General features: G+C 59.4%; 2 protein-coding genes across 6 annotated transcripts; one reads left to right on the top strand and one right to left on the bottom strand.

Moving 5' to 3' along the window:
• Positions 1-713: 713 nt before the first annotated feature.
• Positions 714-7298, bottom strand: PGLYRP2 (peptidoglycan recognition protein 2). 3 transcript variants are annotated; one of them, XM_088155371.1, is made up of 8 exons: positions 6799-7298; positions 6299-6383; positions 4551-6111; positions 4251-4303; positions 3012-3881; positions 2072-2282; positions 1014-1329; positions 714-937 (listed from the first exon to the last, which is right to left on the bottom strand). In XM_088155371.1, the coding sequence occupies exons 3-8, from the start codon at positions 4574-4576 to the stop codon at positions 935-937; spliced, it is 1479 nt and encodes a 492-aa protein (XP_088011497.1). In that variant the 5' UTR covers positions 4577-6111; positions 6299-6383; positions 6799-7298; the 3' UTR covers positions 714-934. The 3 variants fall into 3 exon arrangements, with proteins under 3 accessions (XP_088011497.1, XP_088011498.1, XP_088011499.1); XM_088155372.1 differs by lacking the exon at positions 6299-6383; XM_088155373.1 differs by lacking the exon at positions 1014-1329 and having other exon boundaries at positions 6799-7297.
• Positions 7299-7347: 49 nt separating this feature from the next.
• Positions 7348-13087, top strand: LOC148220452 (uncharacterized). Of its 3 annotated transcripts, none has more exons than XM_088155397.1 (3): positions 7348-7607; positions 11648-11724; positions 11952-13087. In XM_088155397.1, exons 1-3 carry the CDS (start codon positions 7422-7424, stop codon positions 12175-12177), a joined length of 489 nt encoding a protein of 162 aa, XP_088011523.1. In that variant the 5' UTR covers positions 7348-7421; the 3' UTR covers positions 12178-13087. The 3 variants fall into 3 exon arrangements, 2 of the variants coding, with proteins under 2 accessions (XP_088011523.1, XP_088011522.1); XM_088155396.1 differs by having other exon boundaries at positions 7354-9126; XR_015798795.1 differs by lacking the exon at positions 7348-7607 and adding an exon at positions 10951-11476.
• The last annotated feature ends 677 nt before the right edge of the window (positions 13088-13764 follow it).

Below are 13764 nucleotides of genomic sequence, written 5' to 3' on the forward strand. Positions count from 1 at the left end.
CACCCTGGGGACCACCTGATCCCCTCTTTGTCACCCTCGTGTGGCCCTTAGCGCGGGGGGCGCGGTAGCACTGCAGGACCCCCTCTCTGTGACATCCCCGAGGCGGCACCTGCGCTTTTTGTCACCGCCATCCGCCAATTTGTCACCAGCGCCCCAAAGCGGGGAGTGGCCCATATCCTATAAGGGGGAATGTCAGCATTTTTGGGATCTCTCCTCCACTTCCACTCCCCCTCACCCCCGCGAGGATACTGCGCGACCCCGCACTCCCCGCGCTCCCCCGACCGCAGCATCCCTCGAGGGGACCTTGGGGACTTTGGGATATCTCAGCTGCTGCGCCCGGTTTCTGTCGCGGCTTCCCCATGTGACCGGGAAGGAGTTTCACCCACACCCTCACCTCCTCCTCCTGCTCCGCCTCTGCCCCGGGAGGTGATGCCGCTGCTCCTGCTGGGGACGCGCCGGTGACACCGGGGGGACACCGCGAGTCACCCCTCGAAGGGACTGCGGGGTCGCGGTGGCTCCTGGAGTCCCTCCGAAATGACAGCTGAGGGCCCTGGGATGCTACCGGTGCCAGTTTGGGGGGTGTGTGTTCGCTTAGGGGGTGGGTTGAGGTCTCCAGGGTGGGTCCCGAAGTCCCCTCCCATCACCTCAAAGTCACGCCCCCAGCCCTTGCCTCAGTTTCCCCCTTGCTCTGCAGGGACCACTCGGAGGTGATATCCTGGAATTTGATTTATTTTGGGGGGTTTTGGGGCTACTAGAATGGGCTGGTTAGCCAGTGGGGTGGGCCAGGGTGTGGCTGGGCTGGTGGTCATCAGGGCTAGGCTAGAGGGCTGCAGACCAAAGTCCAGCTGGCATCCATGGCTCCGGTGTCCATCTGGACCAGTGTCCACCCTCTCCTGCCCCCGTCCATCCCAGGCTCCCTGGCCAGGGCTGCTTCTCACTGCAGAGTGGACAAGACCCATGGTCAGTCCCAATGATCCCAAACCCCCTCCCACCAACCCCACCAGGCCACCCACCCCGAGCCCCGATGGTGTCCCCTGGAAGCCGGACCAGCTCTGGATCTCCTGGAAGAGAGCGTTGCCGGGGCAGTCGGTGCGCCCTAGCTGGCGGTGGCCGCGCAGGGTGAAGTCCGGCCGGATGTGGCCAGAGCGGACGGCGCAGGGCAGCAGCTCGTCCCGCACCAGGGCCAGCGTGTCGGGGTCCGGGAGGGTGGCCGTGAAGTCACCGACGATGCCAACGCCGAAGCCTTGGGTGTTGTAGCCCTTGGTGTGGGCACCCACCCAGTGCCAGCCCCGGCCCTCGTACAAGTACCCATCCGAGCCCACCACGAAGCTACGAGGACACAATGGGGACAGTGAGGGGACAGTGAGGGACAATGGTGGGGACTACAAAGGGACAGGGATGGGACAGTGAGGGGAGAGTGGTGGGGACGATGTGGGGACAATGGTGGGAACTATGGGGGCTTATGGGGACAGAAGGAGAAACGGGGATGAAGACTGTGGGGAGACAGGGATGGATTTGGGATTTTAGATTTGTCCCACGAAGGGACAGTGGTGGGGTCTGGAAAGGGACAGAGAGGGGGACTGTGGGGGGTTATGAGGACAGTGTGGGGACAGGGATGGGGACTGTGAGTGCACAGTGGTGGGGACCAGGAAGGGACAGTGTTGGGGACTGCAGGGGGACAATGATAGGGACTGCAGGGGGACAGTAGTGAGGACCATGGAGGGGCAGTTATGGGGGTCATGAAGGGACAGAGGTAGGGACTGTGGGGGGACAATGGTGGGAGCCATGGGGGCCACAGTGAGGGGGACTGTGAGAGGACAGTGGCAGGGTCTGTGAGGGGACAATGACAAGGACTGCAAGGGGACAGTGAAGGGGAGGGTGACAGGGACCATGGTGGCACAGTGATGGAGACCACAGGGGATGACAGTGACCATGGGAGACAATGACTGGCCCCAGGGGAGGTGACAGGGACCAGTGGGGGTGACAGTGCCCACAGGAGTACAATGACCGCTTCCACAGGGGATGCCAGGGCCTGTGGCAGGTGCCATCACCCCGGGGAGGTGACAGTGACCTGTAGCCGATGTCGTCCCAGCCACGAGTGTCCTGGTGGAAGCGCTGCATGTCCCTCATGGCGCGGGTGCAGGCGCTGAAGGTCTGGCAGGGCAGTGCCGGCTCCAGGGTGTGGTGCAGGAACACCGAGCCCAGCGGGGGCTGCAGCGGGGCCGGGGTACCCCGGTAGGGACGGGCGCCCCACAGGCAGCGGGGCACGATGGCTGGACACTCTGTGGGGACAACAGGGTGCAGGTGTCACCTGAGATCTTGGGGACACGGCAAAGGCCTTGTGGGGACATAGAGCTTGATGGGGACATGATAGAGTCTGCATGGGGACAAGGGGCTCTATGGACCCCTGGGGACATGGCAGAGGCCATATGGGGACAAAGAGCTCCTTGGGGACATGGTAGAGTCCACCAGGGGAAGAGGGACTTGACAGGTCTTTGGGGACATGGCAGAGACCACGTGGGGATATGGGACTTGATGGGGACACAGTAGAGTCCACCAGGGGACAAGGGGCTCCCTAGGGATGTGGTGATATCCATGTGGGGACAAGGGGCTGGATATGTCCCTTGAGCCACTAGGGACATGGCAGAGGCCATGTGGGGACAATGGGCTCAGTGGGGACATGCAGAGGCCGTTTGGGAACAAGGTGCTTGATGGGTCCTTGGAAGAGGCCATGTGGAGACATACGGAGTGATAATCCTTATCTGGAGGTGACAAAGCACATTTAAGATGTGACAATCCCTGTTTAGGGGGTGACAACCCCATTTAGGGGGTGACAATCCCTTTTTGGGAGGTGACAACCACTGTTTAGGGGTGACAAATCCATTTGGGGTTGACAACACCCATTCGAGCAGTGACCATCTCTATTTGGGAGGTCACAACTCCATCTAGGGGGTGACAACGCCCCTTTGGGAAGTGCCATCCCCATTTAGGAGGTGCCACCCCGCCCGTACCCACGTAGCGCTCGCTGAATTCCTGCGCTGCCCGACGAGCCACGGCCGCCACCTCTTGTGTCCCCATGTCCCTCAGGAGCTCCGGGCTAGGCGACAGCGTCCTCAGCATCCCCAAAACGGCCGCCACCTCCTTCTCCAGCCGTCCTTGTCCCGCCAGCGCCCCAAAATCCCGGCGCCGGTAACTGCTGAGGGGTCTCCCTGCTTCCGAGCCATTCCCGACCCCGTAGTAGCCCCGGAGCAGCTCGGCCACAGGGAGGGGTCCCCGCGCCAGCTGCGCCCCCAGAAGCACCCCATCCATGGCCCCGATGGCCACAGGGTCAGGGACAGGGGACGGGGGACCCCTCAAGGTGTAATTCTGGGGGTTCTCCACGTCGTCCCAGCAGCCGCCGGGTCCCAGCGCGGTGGCGTTGTTGTCACTCCCCTGCGCCATGAGGAACGATGTCCCCAAAGCCTCGGCGATGGTGACAGCCAAGAGAGGATCGGCGGGTGGGTCGAGGGTGGGGAGGGGTGGCCCAAAGCCACCGGATCTCAGCCCCGCCTCGATGCCGGCCAGGAGGGGACCGAGGGCCACCGTGGAGCCGTCGGGGGTCAGCACCGCCCCCAGCTCCGGTGTCGCCGGGTCGTAGCGGAGAAGCTCGGTCAGGAGCTGCCACTGGCCCACAGTGAGAGCCGGCGGGCGTTCGGGGGACCCGGGGGGCTCGCCCAGCACCGCCCGGCACCCCGGGGTGCTGCAGACCCCCAACCCCCTCCCCAAGGCTGCAGCGGTGCCGGGGGAGCCGCCCCGGGCCGGGGACTCGAGGACGTCCAGGATGTCGAGCACCGAGTCCATGTGGCGTGGGGGGACAGCTGGGGACAGAGCTGGGGACATGCCTGGGGAGACGGAGATGGGGGGCGAGGGGCGTTAAAGGGTGGGATGGGGGTGGGAGGAGGCACCCAAAAATGTGCCAAAAGCAAGGGGAGGGCACCCAAAAGAGGAGGAAAGGACCCAGAAGAGGGGAAAACGGCTAGAAGGAGGAGAAAAGCACCCAAAATAAGGGGAAAATGAACCAAAATAGGCTGGAAAGACCCAAAATAAGGAGAAAAAGAACCAAAACAGAGAGAAAGTACCCAAACCATGGGGGAAAGGACCCAAAATAGGGGGAAATGGACCCAAAAGAGAAGGGAAGGACCAAAAACCAGAGGACAAAGGGTGTTCTGGAATGTCATGGGGTGTCACGGGGTGTCGTGGCACATCCCTACCTGTGCCTGGGCAGGAGCAGACGCTCAGTGCCAGGAGCAGCCACAGGAACATCCTGAGGGACATGGCGACACCTTGAGGGACACGGGGACACCCTGCGGGACATGGCCCTGGGACCTCGGGGACTTTGGCCTCGCCGGGGGCGGGGTACAGGGACACACGGGGGAGGGACGGGGACACAGGGAAGGGGACATGGAGACACGGAAAGGGACAGGGACACACGGGGCGGGGGGGATGGGGACACACAGGGAGGAGGGGACACAATGCCACCAGGACACATATCAGGGACAATGTCGCCATACCTGTGGGGACGCTGCCACCATGACATGTTAATGCATGAAGCCACCAGAACGTGTCAGGGGACACTGCCACCAGGCCATGTGACCTCCTGGGGAACACTGACCCTTGTCCCGTCCCCAGTCTGTCCCTAGGGGCAGTCTGAGTCCCCTAAGTGCAGTGGCTCTGGGATACCTTGGTGGCTGTTACCTGCTTCCGGGCCACTTGTCACCAGCTGAACAAGCTCCCTGTCCCGCCCTGGTGGGTGGTGACATTCAGCTGGGACTCCGAGGTGGTGACAGTGAGGACATGCTGGCAGGAACTGCATCAGGCAGCACTTCGCCATGGCTGAGATGAAGGTGCTGGTGGCACTGACACTGTCCCAGTTAGTGACTACACCCATGTCCCTCTCCGTGGCCATGTCCCCATCCATTTCCATGTCACCCATGTCCCCATCCACGTCATTTGCCCCTACATGTCCCCATCCATGCCTTAGTTCAATGTCTTTATTTTTACCCCAGTTTCAGAGGTTTCAAAGGGATGAACAGAAACAAAAAAAAAAAAAACAAGGCTAAAACAAAAGGATTCACATGTCTGTGCTGGCAAAGCATCCATGTGCTTAGGTGGGTAGGAAGAACTTTTTTAGAAGGGGTTTCCATCCCACTGTCTCCAAAACTCTGGATTTTGCCCCAGTCCATCCCCATTTGGCTGTGGAAGATGCCTGTGGGCCAGAGAGAATTAAAACAATGGGTTAATGTTGGAGAAGACACCCAAAGCCATCCAGTGTTGCTTGATGCCACCAGAAGATACAAAAGGTAAGATGTTTTTAGGAGTGGAACTCGACAAATCAACTCTCCACAATGGATTTCTGATGTTGGTCTGTGGATGTGTCCAGGTGCCCACGGGGAGCCAGGAGGATGTGGAGCTCCCCAGCCAGGTGTCTTCCCAACATGGATCACCAGGGTCTTGCCAAATGGGGGTCACTGGGGATCATCCAAAGCTGATCCTCCCATGGGGAATGGAGCTGGAGCAGAGCACGAAGCTCTTCCCACACTCAGAACACTCGTAGGGCCTCTCCCCAGTGTGGATGCGCTGGTGGATGATGAAGCTGGAGTTGTACCTGAAGTCCTTCCTGCAGTCAGGGCAGTGGAAGGGCCTCTCCCTGGTGTGAATCTGCTGATGCCTGAGGAGATGGGAGATGGTTTGAAAGCTCTTCCTGCATTCATGACACTAATACGAGCTCTGCTTTGTGTGGATCCCCTGGTGGACAATCAGTTTGGAGCTCGTCCTGAAGCTCTTCCTACACTCTCCACATTCATAGAACCGTTCCTCGGTGGATTCAACACTGGTGGATCAGAGTTGAGCACTAGCTGAAGCTCTTCCCACATTCTGAGCACTTCCGGCCCAGGATGGATTTTCCTTTCCCACAGACCCCTGGGCTGGGTCTCTAGCCCCTCTTTGTACAGGATCTCCGGGGCTTTTCCTCCCCATTGGATTCTTGTGCCGTGGAGCTTCTCAAAACGGCCTCTTCCATGACGTTGTGTGGCAGGGATTTGTCCTCCATGGTCTCCATGCTCAGCTCATTGCCTGGGGGAGGAAGGACAAGGAGAGGATGGGATTTTCCTCTGTGCCAGAGGGAAGGGGAAGCAGATCCCCCCCAATCCATCCCTGGCAAGAGAGTGTTGGCAGCGGGGTTGTCCTGCAGCTGGGGGCGATGCTGGGCTGGGAGATGGAGCAGAGGAGAGGGGAAAAGGGGCAGTGACTTCCTCCTCACCTGCCTGGGGCTCCCGGGGCATCTTCCTCTTCCTTGCAGCCTCCTGCTCCTCCTCCATCCGGCCGAGGCTGGGGAATGGGAAATCCTGGTTTGGGGCAAAACAAGGGGTGGGCGCGTTGGGTATGATAGACCCAGTGTCCAGGTCCAGCTCTAAAATTCACCACCCCTTTCAACCTCAGGGGGCCCGGACCCCGCTCATCTCCAGCTTTCCCCACCCCTCCAGGCTGCCGGGGGTCCCCTGGCTCCGGGATCGCCCATGTGCGCTCTCCCAACTCCGGGGCTCCCGCGTTCCACCCCCAGCTCTTTTGGGGAGCCATAAAACCGATATCACCCCCGCTGGTACCGAGCGATTGCCACGTGGATCCCCCAAGAACCCCCAAAGTGGCATTTATGGCTCGGCTTGGGGTCCTGCAAGATCCAAACATCCCCTGCCCCGCAAAAAAAGAACCTTCCGGAGACCCTCTCGATGGCTTTGGGGCGAGCTCTCCCTCCCCACTCACCTGCGGGTTCCGCGTGGGCGATGCTGCCGGAGTCTGAGCGGGCGGAAAGGGAAACGGCGTAGTTTGCGGCGGCTGCGCCTCCTGGTCCTTCCGCTCCTCCTCTTCCTCTCTCCCTCCTTTTCCTGCTCTTTCTCCTCCTCTCCCTCCTCCTCCACTTCCTCCCGCTGCTCCTTCCTTTCCTCCTTCTCCCTCCCTCATTCTCTCCAATTCCTGCTCTTCCTCCTCTCTACCTCACGCTCCTGCCTTTCCTTTTCCTAGTCCTCCTCTGTCTCTCCTCTTCCTTCCGCTCCTCCTCCGCTCCCAGCCCGGCCCGGGCAGGTGCCGACTCCCCAAAAGCAGCTGCGCTCTGCCCTGTGGGTGTCGCTGAACCGCCCCCCCCCGCGCGGTACTGAGAGCACCGGGAAGGAATTGGGAACATTTTCCCTCCCAGTGCCGCTCGTACTGGGAGCACTGAGATGGAACCGGGAGCGAACTGCGCCCGGCGCGGCAACAGCCGGCGGTGGGCAGGGCCAGCGGGGGGGGGGCGGAGCTATGCAAATACAGCAACAATTGCGCGCTGTGATTGGTGGGCGGGAGCAGCGCGGGGTTTCCCTGGTCAGGTGAGGGCCGGAGGGGGCGGAGCCATGGCGGCGGCGTCCGGAGAGAGGAGACAGGGACTGGGACCAGGAATGGGGACCGGGAATGGGGACAGGAGCTCGGAATACGGGACAGTGACTGGAAATACGGGACTGGGACCGGGAACGGGACCGGGATTGGGAATATGCGAACGGGACTGGGAATACGGAAACGGCAACCGGACTGAGAATATGGTATGAGGATTAGGAAAATAGGACCGGGATCGGGAGTAAGAGAACGGGACTAGAAATACGGGAACTGGAATATGGGAACGCAACCAAGAATGGGAATGTGGAAATGGAAATACATGAACGGGTATACGAAAACGGGAACAGGAAAGAGAATACAGGACTGAGAACGGTAACCAGACAGAGAAAACGGGACAGGAACAGGGAGTGAGATGGGGAATGAGATCCGGACTGAGATGGGAGCAGGACGGGACCAGGAGTGGGGTGACGGGAACAGACGGGGTGCATGGGAGTGACAGCGAGGAGAAGGGCATCCGGGTCAGGGGACACCAGGAACTGGGACAGGAGGACATGGGTATAGGTCCAGGGCAGGGGGTCCTTGAGCAGCTGCCCCAGAACCTCCGCCAGGGTCTCCCAGCGCAGCCGGAGCCGCTCGGCCTGGGGTCTGCAAAAGCCTCAGCAAGCCCCAAATCCCTGCCAGGAACCCTCAATTCCCTCCAACCCAGCATCCCCCACAGCCCCTGCAAGTTCCCCCCCATGTTTCCATCCATGTTTTAGTTCAACATCTTTATTTTTACACCAGTTTTGGGTGTTTGGAAAGGACAAAGAGAAATGAAAAGAAAATCAAGGCCACAGGGAGCCAGGAAGAGGTGGAGCCCCCCAGCCAGGTGTCTTCTCAACACGGGGCAACGGCACCACAGATCACCGGGGCCCTGCCCACTGGGGATCACTGGGGATCATCCAACGCTGATCCTCCCACAGAGCTGCAGCAGCACACAAAGCTCTTCCCGCACTTGGAGCACTTGCAGAACTTCCCTTAGTGTGGTGTCTCCATTGGTGTTGGGTCAAGGTTGAGCTGTGCCTGAAGCTCTTGCCACACTCGGGACATTTATAGGGCCTCTCTCCAGTGAGAATCCACTGATGTAGGAGGAGATAGGAGCTGCACTGAAAACTCTTCCCGCACTCGGGACACTCGTAGGGCCTGTGACATCACAAGGAGTGGGCTGGCTGTGATTTGTTTGGTGCCTGTGAGATCCCCAGGACAGTGTCACAGTGGAGGCAGCTCTCAATGTCCCCAGCAGGTCACGCTGCCCACTGCAGCCGTGCCAGTGGTCACTGTGCACTCGGGGGAGGCTGGGCTGAACGGGGGTCGGGGCAGAAACGCCCCCCCGGGACTGGGGTCATCCCCCGCCTCTGGGCCCAGCCGCTGGTGGAAGCGCCTTGGGCAGGGCACGGGGCTGCTGCTGACCCAGGGGGACAGGCCTTGCCCCCTGCCAGCTGCTTGGGCCCCTCTGATGCCTGTCCCACACCCCTGTGACTCCTGTCCCCACTGCTCCCCGCCACCTTCACTCCCTCCATCAAAACCCCACTCAAGCTCTTCAGTGACCTCTGGAAAGAAAGAAAGAATGAAAGGGACTGTCAGTTGACCCTGGCTGGATGCCAGGCACCCACCAAAGCTGCTCTCTCACTCCCCTCCAAAGATGGACAGGAGAGAGAAAATAGAATGGAGGCTTCATGGGTTGAGGTAAGGACTGGGGCAGATCACTCAGCAAATGCAACCATGGGAAAAACAGGTTCGAAATTAAAGATATTAATTGAATTTACTGCTCTCCAAATCAGAGCAGGATAGTGAGAAGTAAAATAAAGCTTTAAAAACGCCTTCTGCCCCTCCCTCCCTCCCTCCTTCCTAGCTCTTCCTCCTGCCCCAGTGGGTGCAGGGAGACAGGGAATGGGGGTTCTGGTCAGTTTATTACGTGTTGTTTCTCCTGCTGCTCGGGGAGAGTAGTTCCCCTGCTGCAACATGGGGTCCCTCCCGGAGACGCTTCTCCATGAACTTCTCCAAGGTGAGTTAATCTCACGGACAGCAGTTCTTCACAAACTGCTGCAACGGGGGTCACACTTCCACGGGCTCACAAGTGCTACCAGGAACCTGCTCCAGCCTGGGCTCCTCTCTCCACGGGTTTGCAGGTCCCTGCTCCAGCACAGGTTTCTCATGGGGTCACAGCCTCCACTCAGGCATCCCCCTGCTCGGGCATGGGCTCCTCTAGGCACTGCAGGTGCATCTCTGCCCTCCGTGCCCTCCATGGGCTGCAGGGGCCCAGCTGCCTCACCACGGAATCTCAGGGCAATCAGCTCCAGCACCTGGAGCAGCTCCTGCCCCTCCTCCTGCCCTGCCCTGCCTGTGTGCACAGTTGTTCCTCTCACATGTTCTCACCCTGCCCTTCCCTGGTCACAGTTACAACTACACTATAACCGGTTTTCTTTTTCTTAAATCTGTTATCCCAAAGGCGTTACCACCATTTCAAAGTGTCCCAACCTTGGCCAGTGGCCAGTCCGTCCTGGAGCCCACTGGCGTTGACTCTGCGGGACATGGAGGAGCAGCTGCTTCCAGCAGCCTCACAGAAGGTGCTCATAGAGCCCCCCCTTACCAAAACCTGTCCATGCAAACCTGGTATAAGTATGGTAGGGTTTTTATTAGCTTTATTAATTATTATTATTTCTATTATCACTATTGTTGCTATTAATGTTGCAGTTATTACTAATTTTATTCTTTTTGACTCTGCTGTGACTGTAGTAGAACTTGAAACCAAAGTTCTTAATTGCAAGTAGAAGTTATAATTTTGGCAGCTGCTTGCCCTGCCCTGTTCTGTGTCATTGCTGTGCGTGAGGCTGCTGCTGCCAGGGCTTCCCATTTCCCTGGTTTGGGAAATTCTATGGCGTTGCTCACATGTCAGAGAGGGCTCATTCCAATTGCCTGAGCTCTTCTAGTCCCAGTGTTAGAAGCTTGTTTTCTAACGTTGTTGACTTTCTCAGCTTCTGTTAATACTTGTGATTTTATAACAAAATGTTCTCAGATGTGATTTTGCCAAATTCTGTAATCAGTTGTCTGTTTTGCTCTTGGATTTCTTAATGGTGTGTCAGAACTGAATGCAGCATTGTGTGGGAACCCTTCAGTCTGAGCTAGGATTGTGTGAGCAGCAGCTGGTTTTGCACATCTAAGCAGAGAAAACAAAGACTGCATGAAGTGAATATTGTGTGTCGTTGTGGAACCCGCAGTGCCCGGCTCCAGGGAGCTGCAGGTTGTGCCGGGGGTGGGGAACGGCCGGAGCTCCCGGCAAGGGGGCGGCAATGGACACTGAGCCTTTGCTGAGCAAGAGGCTGGGGCCTGCGGCTCCGGTCAGTCGATGCCCGGGCACGGCGGGACTCTGCGGGAGCTGGGAACAGCGAGAGAGCCCGGGCCAAACATCAGCACCGGGGCGGGGACAGCCTGGGAGGGGCACAGCCCGGGGGGCCCGCAGAGCCTCCCTGCTCCAAAGCCCCTCCTGCGACCGCGAGGCAGCTTCCGGGACCTTTGGGTCACGGAGGATCCGCAGGCCGGCATTGCAAGCGGCTCCTTTGGGGCCGCTGCCAAGCGCCGCCGCCTTTCCCCGGGAGTCCCCGGGCAGAGCTCTGTGCTCGGGGCCAAGGGTCGGGCGCCCGCTGGGCAGCTCCGAGCCGGCAGAGTTTCGGGGGTGCCGGTGTTGGGGGCCAGCACAGCCCCGGCGCTGGGCCGGGGGATGCGTGGGACCCTCCCGCGCTGGGGGTTGGGCTACCCGGCTGAGACGCTGCATTGTCAGCCCGGAGCCACGTGGCCATCGCCCGGGACCGGCGGGGCTGGGGGTTGGGACAGCGGAAAAGGGCGGGATCGGAGCTAGGGGACCCTCTGCAGCCTGCGGGGGGCCAACATCCCGATGGGGAGCCCGGAGAAGAGGAACCTCTGGGATGCCCAGGAGCCCCAGCAGCCCACAGAGTGGATACCAATACACAGTGTCTGGGCCTGCAGAAGCCCAGACAGGAGGGACCCCTTGAACTCCAAAGTAGAGAGACCATCCTGAGTGGGTGTTTTTTTACTGGATCTTGGTGGTTTGGGTTTTTTTGAGGTCGCTGAATCTTGGTGGTCTGGAGATTTTTATAGACACCAGACACCTGGTGACTTCTAGAGCTGGACTTGGGCAGGAGGAACACCCAAGCCAACACAGTCACAACTTGTTTTTTCCCCAAAACAGGAATTCCAGTTCCCAAACTTTGGCCAGATGGAGGAGGAGGCTGCGAGGAAGAAGATACCCCCGGGAGCCCCAGGCAGGTGAGGAGGAAGTCACTGCCCCTTTCCCCCTCTCTTCTGCTCCATCTCCCAGCCCAGCATCGCCCCTGGCTGCAGGACGACCCCTCTGCTAACACTGTCCTGCCAGGCATGAATTGGAGAAATCTCTTTCCCCTTCCTTCCGGCACAAAAATGAATCTCCCTCCTTCCTTCCTTCTGCCTTTCTTCTTTTTTCTTGTTCCTTCCTCTCCTTGTCCTTCCTCCCCCAGAAAACGAGCACAGAACAGAGACCAGCAAAGACAAATCCCCACTCCAGAACCTCGTGGAAGAGGCTGTTTTGAGCGGCTCCACAGTGCAGGAATTCAATGGGGAGGAAAAGCCCTGCATGAGGAGAGGCTCCAAACCCAGCCCACGGAGTCCCGAGGAGGAAAGATCCACCCTGGACCGGGAAGGCAGCCAGAGGCCCAGATGCAGCTCGGAGCTGGTGGTCCCTGAGCAGCTTCATGGTAAGGAGAAGCCCTACAAGTGCTTAGAATGTGGGAAGAACTTCAGCCAGTGCTCCAGCCTTCTCACCCACCTTCGGGTGCACCTCGATGGGACCTCCTTTTCTGGCAGCATCTTCAGGGCACAGCTCAGGGCTGGGAGGCTCCTCCCCCCACTCAATTTTTTCTCCCCAGTTCAAATCATCCCCTCCCATTCAAATCCCCTCTATTCCCATTTTCTCCCCACAATTACAGTTTCTTTGCCCCAATTAAACTTTTCTCTCCAGTTAGGCTCTGAGCCCCCTCCCCGCCCCCAGCTCCTCTTGGCAGGACCCAGCCGAGACCTTCTGGAAACAGGAGTGGAAAGAGTTTAAAAATTCATCATTATTTCCTTGTTTTCCAGAGGATTTGCCTGTGGCTTTCCTGCAGAAACCCCTTCCTTTCCAGGTGATGGCTGAGGGGTCCCCTTGGGCTCCACCCCTTTTCCAATCCTTTTTTCCAGCTCTTTTCCTCAGCAGACCTAAACCTGTGGATTTTGGGGAGCAGGAGGGGTCGCTCTGCTCGGGGGTCTCGAGGTGCCCCAGGGAGGCCCCGAGGCCCCAGCGCGGCTCCCTCCGGCCCTTTGGAGCATTTGGAATCTCCAACTCTCAGCCAGCGCTGCCCGTGGGATTCAATCCCCCCTGCAGGGCTTTCCCCCAGACCGGGTTTATTTCCAGAGGGGTTTGTGGTTTCCCTTCGAGCCGGGGCCTGACGGCACCGGAGCGGCCGCGGGTGCCGGGGCAGGAAGGGCTGTGGGACGGCACCTGGCCACAAACCTCCAGGAGGGGGACAAGGGCTGGGGGGAAACAGAGAACAAACACGGGATTATATATTAAAAAAAAAAAAAAAAAAAAAAAAAAAAAAAAAAAAGGAAAAATAATAAAGTAATGGCAGAGCTACTTGTCCTGGGACTTAGGGTTTCTTGTCCAAGTTCCGGGCTGGGTCTGAGCCAGAAACCAATGGGTGGGACAGACATTGCTGCTGAAGGGCTTCATAGTGCCAAAACTAAAGTGTCGAGTATCAAGTAACACCCTGAGGTTATGGGAGTCCCAGCGCCCACGTACGATTCCCTCGTTTGAAGCTGAAAGCGGAGCTCCACTTGTGACTCTGCTTTGTAACGAGGAATGTAAAAATCCAACACAGTTCCCAGTTCCCTCCCTCCTCTGCCCAGCGGTGCAGGGAGAAGGGATGGGGGTTTCGGTCAGTTCGTGCCGCTGCTTCCCCCTCAGGAACAGGAATCCTTGTCCTGCTCCAGGGCGTGGGGTCCCTTCCATGGGGTCAGTCCGTGCCCTGTCCAGCGGGGGTCCCTCCCCAGCCGTGCGGTCACTCCTCGGCCCGGCCCTGAGGCGCGGGGCAGCCGCGCTCCGGCCCCGTCAGCGCCAGCGCCGGTTCGTGCCGGGCAGGAGCGGCAGAAGGAGCCGGGCAGCGGCGGGGGCTCAATCCTGTCAGGAGGAAGAAGAGGAACAAGAGGAAGGGCCGGGGCCGCCTGCGGTGTCCGATCCGCGGGGAGGCCTCGGGGGCGGCGGTGGGCGGGGCCCTGTTGGAGCTGTCCCGAGGGATT

The sequence above is a fragment of the Sturnus vulgaris genome, chromosome 38 (genome assembly GCF_052056855.1).
Source record: "Sturnus vulgaris isolate bStuVul1 chromosome 38, bStuVul1.hap1, whole genome shotgun sequence".
Taxonomy (NCBI): domain Eukaryota; kingdom Metazoa; phylum Chordata; class Aves; order Passeriformes; family Sturnidae; genus Sturnus; species Sturnus vulgaris.

Excerpts from the sequence above, each read along its gene's own strand:
- PGLYRP2 (XM_088155372.1), bottom strand. The coding sequence starts at position 4,576 with ATGTCATGGTGGCAGCGTCCCCACAG. Across the intron at positions 2,283-3,011 it reads ATTCAGCGAGCGCTACGTGG|AGTGTCCAGCCATCGTGCCC; the intron begins GTACGGGCGGGG and ends TTGTCCCCACAG. Across the intron at positions 1,330-2,071 it reads TGGGACGACATCGGCTACAG|CTTCGTGGTGGGCTCGGATG; the intron begins GTCACTGTCACC and ends GTGTCCTCGTAG.
- LOC148220452 (XM_088155396.1), top strand. The coding sequence starts at position 9,083 with ATGGACAGGAGAGAGAAAATAGAATGGAGGCTTCATGGGTTGAG. Across the intron at positions 9,127-11,647 it reads TGGAGGCTTCATGGGTTGAG|GAATTCCAGTTCCCAAACTT; the intron begins GTAAGGACTGGG and ends TCCCCAAAACAG. Across the intron at positions 11,725-11,951 it reads CCCCCGGGAGCCCCAGGCAG|AAAACGAGCACAGAACAGAG; the intron begins GTGAGGAGGAAG and ends TTCCTCCCCCAG.